General features: G+C 64.4%; 1 protein-coding gene across 1 annotated transcript; it reads left to right on the plus strand.

Annotated features, from left to right (window-relative positions):
• The first annotated feature begins 460 nt into the window (after positions 1 to 460).
• SRM (spermidine synthase) lies at positions 461 to 4,506 on the plus strand. Its single transcript, XM_047085378.1, has 8 exons — positions 461 to 708; positions 1,313 to 1,433; positions 1,951 to 2,043; positions 2,866 to 3,019; positions 3,564 to 3,647; positions 3,740 to 3,885; positions 3,970 to 4,092; positions 4,199 to 4,506. Exons 1-8 carry the CDS (start codon positions 542 to 544, stop codon positions 4,217 to 4,219), a joined length of 909 nt encoding a protein of 302 aa, XP_046941334.1. The 5' UTR covers positions 461 to 541; the 3' UTR covers positions 4,220 to 4,506.
• The last annotated feature ends 824 nt before the right edge of the window (positions 4,507 to 5,330 follow it).

The following is a 5,330-nucleotide window of genomic DNA, read 5'->3' on the forward strand; positions in this document are numbered from 1 at the left end:
AGACGCCCGCTCCGGTCTCCCCTCCCGCGCCGGGGCGCCCCCTCGCTCCCTCCCTGCGGCCCCGGCGGCTCCCGGACCCCGGAGAAGGGGCGGGGCCCGGGGGCCTGCACCGCCCGGCCAGCGCGGGGCCCGGGGACGGACGCGGACCCGACCCCCGCCGCCGGCCCGGCTCGCCCAGAGCCGGAACCCTCCCCGCTGCCTGGGCCCGTCCGCCCGGGCCCGTCCCCACGTGGCCCCTCGGAGCGGGCCGCACTACCCTGCTGCCGCCGACGGACAGAGCGACCAGCCACTGACACCGCGCTGAGGGCCGACAGCCAATGAGCGCGCTCTGAGCGCCGGTGGGGGCGGTGCCTCCGGGCCGCCGCGCTCCCGTACCCGCGCCGCCATTGGCGAGTTTGGGTTACGCCCCTGCCGGCAGGCCCCGCCCCGCCGGCAGGGTTAGGTTGCCTCACGGGCGGCGGGCGGAGCTGGTCCCGTTGTGCTGCGGCTCCGCGCGGCCTGCAGTCCCGGGCCCGCGCCCCGCGCAGCCCGCCCGCCCGCCATGGAGCCCGGCCCCGACGGCCCCACCGCCTTCGGCCCCGCTGACATCCGCGAGGGCTGGTTCCGCGAGACGTGCAGCCTGTGGCCAGGCCAGGCCCTGTCGCTGCAGGTGGAGCAGCTGCTACACCACCAGCGCTCGCGGTACCAGGATATCCTTGTCTTCCGCAGGTACCACCGCCCACCCGGCTCCGCGCCACCGAGCGCCTGCGGCGGCCCTCAGCCCAGACCGCCCGCTGCCCGCTGCTCCGGAGCCAGCCGGGATTCCTCCTGCCCGAATCTCGGTCCCGACCACCCTTCTTCCTGCCCGACCCCTGCCTTGCGCCCTTTACTTCGCCCCCCGCCCCCGGCCGTCTCTCCCCCCGCCCCTCCCCATGCAAAACTGTCAGAAGTTCTGAAGAACTAGGCCCGTCCCCTCCCGCGGTCCCGTCCCCTGCCGCGATGCCCTCCCCACCCTGCTCCCCGTCTCCCTGGGCCGGGGGCCGCCGTTTGGGGCGGTCCTCTTCCGCGGGGAGGGAGTCGGAGTCTGCGCCGACCCCACGCGCCGAGCTCCACGTGTCAGTCCCGGACACGTCAGAGCCGGGACCCTGAGTCCACCCCCACCCCCCACCCGGCGGGCCTGCCTGCCCGCCCAGCTTCGCCACGTGTCATCCCCAGTACTGCCCCCTGGGACCCCTTGGCAGGTCGGGGGAGATCCTTCTCACCCAGGGCGAGTGGGGGCACATCGCCCCCACTGCAGGGGACCCAGGTCCCTAACTGTCACTCCTGCCTTCAGTAAGAGCTACGGCAACGTTCTGGTGTTGGACGGCGTCATCCAGTGCACAGAGAGGGACGAGTTCTCCTACCAGGAGATGATAGCCAACCTGCCCCTCTGCAGCCACCCCAACCCACGCAAGGTACCCCGGCTCTGCAAGGTTCAGCCCCCACACAGGAAGCCCACCGCTCCGTGTCCCGCAGAACAGTGCGGGAGGCCCCGACGGGCATGGATGTGCCCATGCTCGGCCCAGCTGCTTCCTAAATGGTTGTCAGAAAGTGTTAGCAAAGCACAAGGGGAGTAAGTTGGGTGGGGGTGGCGGCGGGCCCACTTCACAGGGTGGGGGCTGACACAGCCTCTGAGGAGCAAACCCTTCTCACTGAGGCCCGAAGCTTAAGAAGCAGCAGCCCTGGGAGGAGTTTCCAGGAAAAGGGGACGCCTCGTGCCAGGTTCCTGAGGCAGGACAGCGTTGCTGAGAGTAGCAGATGAAATAATAAGGTCTGTGCATCGGCGGGGTTGAGAGACCTACCCTGTTCAGATGGTTTTGCGTGAGTGTATCTGCCCCGTGCGGGCCCAGGCCGCTGAGTCCTGCTGGAGCCTGTTTGGTGAGGCTGATGCTCAGCTGATGCCCTGCTTCTGACTGTTCCTCCCGCTCCTAGGTGTTGATCATCGGGGGTGGGGACGGGGGTGTCCTGCGGGAGGTGTTGAAGCATTCCTCCGTGGAGTCCGTGGTCCAGTGTGAGATTGATGAGGTGAGTGTTGGGCTCTGGGGTCAAGTCCCAGCTCCGCCCTGGGACTTGGCTGTGTTCCCTTGGGCAAGTTGCTTAACCTTGCTCAGCCTCTTTCTTCGTTGGGAGGATTCAGTAGAAGATCTGGGTGGTAAGGGCCTTGCACGTAATAAGTGTGCCTCGATGCTGGCTCTTAGTAAGACTAAGCTGGTTTTCAAGTCAAGATCCAGGAGCGTTCCAACTACTCGTGCGTGCGTTTACCCTTCACGCTCAGCTTGTTTTTAATGAGCATCTAGTACGCAGCAGCCATCGTCCTAGATGCTGGGGCACAGTGGTGAATGGACCGTCCAGTCCCCGCCCCCTTGGAGTCGGTCTTCCAGGGAGGAAGAGACTTAAGAGGGTGATCTGGTGAAGGCGTGGTGGGAGCCAGGGGTGAAAGGAAAAGGCAGGCTCAGAGCTCACGGGTGAAGGCTGGTCAGCGCAGGCCTCCCGAGGAGGTAGATTTCAGCTGAGGCTTGGATGGAAAACAGTTGGCCACGTGGAGGCCGGGGAAGGTCCTCCTGGAAGAGGTTGGACTCGCTTCCCTCTGAGATAGCAAGAAAGTCACTCAGAAGGGACAGTTTGGTCTGGGGACAGAGAACAGGGACAGTGGGATGTGGGCCGGGGAGCAGGGAGGAGCCATCCTGCCATGACTGAGAGGGAGGTACCAGAGTGCCCCCCATCTTACAGATGTGGAAGCCGGGTTTCCACAAAATGAATGGCTTGACCAAGTGACCGGGCGATTAGAGGGACTGCTGGAGGGCCTCCAACCCCCACGGCAGAGCCCGGTCCCTCCTCCCTCTTCAGGACGTCATTCGGGTCTCTAAGAAGTTCCTGCCGGGCATGGCCGTGGGCTACTCCAGCTCCAAGTTGACCCTACACGTGGGTGACGGTTTTGAGTTCATGAAACAGAACCAGGATGCCTTCGATGTCATCATCACTGACTCCTCAGACCCCATGGGTAAGCAAGGGATGGGCCTTGGGCCCCCCTGGCAGCCACCGTCCAGAGGCGGGGGTCCCGCGTCTTTCCTGTCTTGGTTGCTACCTCCCCAACCCAGCCCTGGCCCAGCAGAGGCAGACCACGCTGTTGCCCAAAGTTCACAGGTTGGTTTCCTAGAGGAGGGTGGGGCTCTGGTCTTGGCCCACTGAGGCCTAAGTTTCTTCTTCAGCCTCTTCTCTGGTCTTAATAGGCCAGCATCAGGGCAGGGATCTAGTCTCAACCCAGGGCCCAGAGTGGAGAGTCCCCCAACAAAATGGCAATGAGAACCCCCCACCTCCCCGCCCAGGAATGGGGTGAAAACATGGAGCCCTCCTCAGGTGGACAGTGGGTCCTTGCGCTTCTCAAAAGCACTCTCTTTGTGGTTGGTTTCTGAATCCACAGACCTGGGCTGAAATCCCGGCCCTGCCCCCTTGGCAGCTGTGAACGTGTAAAGGGGCAGTGGTGGTACTTGCCAGAGCCAGGCTCAGGAGGTCTCAGACATTGTCCCTTGTCCCCACCACTGCAGGCCCTGCGGAGAGTCTCTTCAAGGAATCCTATTACCAGCTCATGAAAACGGCTCTCAAGGATGATGGCGTCCTCTGCTGCCAGGGTGAGCAGGCCGGCGTCGGGGGCGGGGCGGGGGTCCTCCAGTGTTGGGCGGCCCTGCCTGCCGGCGCTGATACTGCCCTGCTCTCTCCACAGGTGAGTGCCAGTGGCTGCACCTGGACCTCATCAAGGAGATGCGACAGTTCTGCAAGTCGCTCTTCCCCGTGGTGGCCTACGCTTACTGCAGTATCCCCACCTACCCCAGCGGCCAGATAGGCTTCATGCTGTGCAGCAAAAATCCGGTGAGCTGCGCTCCCTCCTGGGGCTAGGAGGGGGGCAGGTGGGCACGAAGGCGCTTCCCTGACGCCCCCGTCCCCCGTCCCCAGGGCACCGACTTCCGGAAGCCCGTGCAGCAGCTGACACGGAAGCAGGTTGAACAGATGCAGCTGAAATACTACAACTCCGACGTGCACCAGGCAGCCTTCGTCCTGCCCGAGTTTGCCCGCAAGGTGAGCCGCTGGCAGGACCGGGCAGGGGGGCCCGGGGCCTCCCGAGGGTCCGCCTGAGCCCCCACGTGACCCAGCACTCCCCTGACGAGGTCTTCTGTCCCCCCAGGCCCTGAATGACGTGAGCTGAGCCCAGGTACCGCCGCCCGTGCTGCCCAGGACCTCAGGCCAGGGAGCCTCCGGGGCGCCCGGGTGTGACAAGCCCTGGACAGGACCCCCCCAACCCTGCCCCACCGGCGCGCCCACCAAGCAAGTGTTACAGGCCCCGGAATGCTGCCCAGCCTGCCCGCTGGGCGGACTGTCTGTCTCTCTCAATGTGGCGTTCAGCCTCCAAGCCTATGGCAGCTGTGTATGGCACCTTCTCCGCCTTCTGTCACCCTCACTCACCAAACACGTGTATTTATAACAAAGTCTGAATCGTGTGTCCCCCGATCTTGAGTGGGCCCAGGCGGGCGCCACCTCAGCCACGGTTGGACACTCCTGTGTAGCAGGCTCCAAGGCGGCCCCAGTGTCGGGCCTCTAGGTGTCTGCCCCACGCCCTCCCTGTGTAGCCTTGGACTGGCCCTCGACCTCAGGCACCGGGGGACACAGCAGTTATCAAACTGTGCCCGCATCTGTCCTGTCCTGAGACACTGCCTTAGTCATTCCTTCACCGAACCCCACAAGGACAGAGGTGACAGACCCCTGGGGCCGGGGCTGTGGGGCTGATAAGATCATGGCGGGGCCCCTCGGAGGCTTTGTCGTCTCAGAAGAATTTGGGTCACTCACAGGCTTGTCAGGTGCCATCCTGGGGATTGGGGTGGGGAAGCTGGAGATGACTCCAGGCAGCTGGCTGGGGCACGCTTGGGGTCCGGTTACTTGGGCCTGTGTAAGCACATCAGGTGCCCTAACGTGGCCCAGGATTCAGACTTAGGTTCCGATCCTGCCTGCCAACCCGTGAGTGTGCTGTGGTCAATTCCCAGAAGTTCCCCTGAGCGTTGAGAGAACTTGAGAAAACAGGTGTGGGTGGCTACACCAGGACTGCGGGCGCATGACTGTCCCCTCTCCAAGGTGCTGAACCTCCATCCTCTGCCCCAGGCACCTTACCCTTCCCGATGACCTGCACTGAGGCTCTGCTGGTACGAGAGAAGCCACAACACGGTGCAGGTTCAGGGGGGAGGCCTCCAGCCCACCCCCATCTCAGGGTCTACAGGAAAGAGCCCTGCTCCTTGGAAAAGCCGACCTCACCAACCGCCTTCTCC

The sequence above is a fragment of the Lynx rufus genome, unplaced genomic scaffold (genome assembly GCF_022079265.1).
Source record: "Lynx rufus isolate CCGP_SWC_20201006 ecotype Redwood Valley unplaced genomic scaffold, mLynRuf1.p SCAF_2, whole genome shotgun sequence".
In the NCBI taxonomy this organism is placed as follows: domain Eukaryota; kingdom Metazoa; phylum Chordata; class Mammalia; order Carnivora; family Felidae; genus Lynx; species Lynx rufus.

Coding starts and splice junctions, on each gene's coding strand:
- SRM (XM_047085378.1), top strand. CDS start 542: ATGGAGCCCGGCCCCGACGGCCCCACCGCCTTCGGCCCCGCTGACATC. Junction 1,434..1,950: donor GCCACCCCAACCCACGCAAG/GTACCCCGGCTC, acceptor TCCCGCTCCTAG/GTGTTGATCATCGGGGGTGG. Junction 3,886..3,969: donor TGCTGTGCAGCAAAAATCCG/GTGAGCTGCGCT, acceptor CCCCGTCCCCAG/GGCACCGACTTCCGGAAGCC.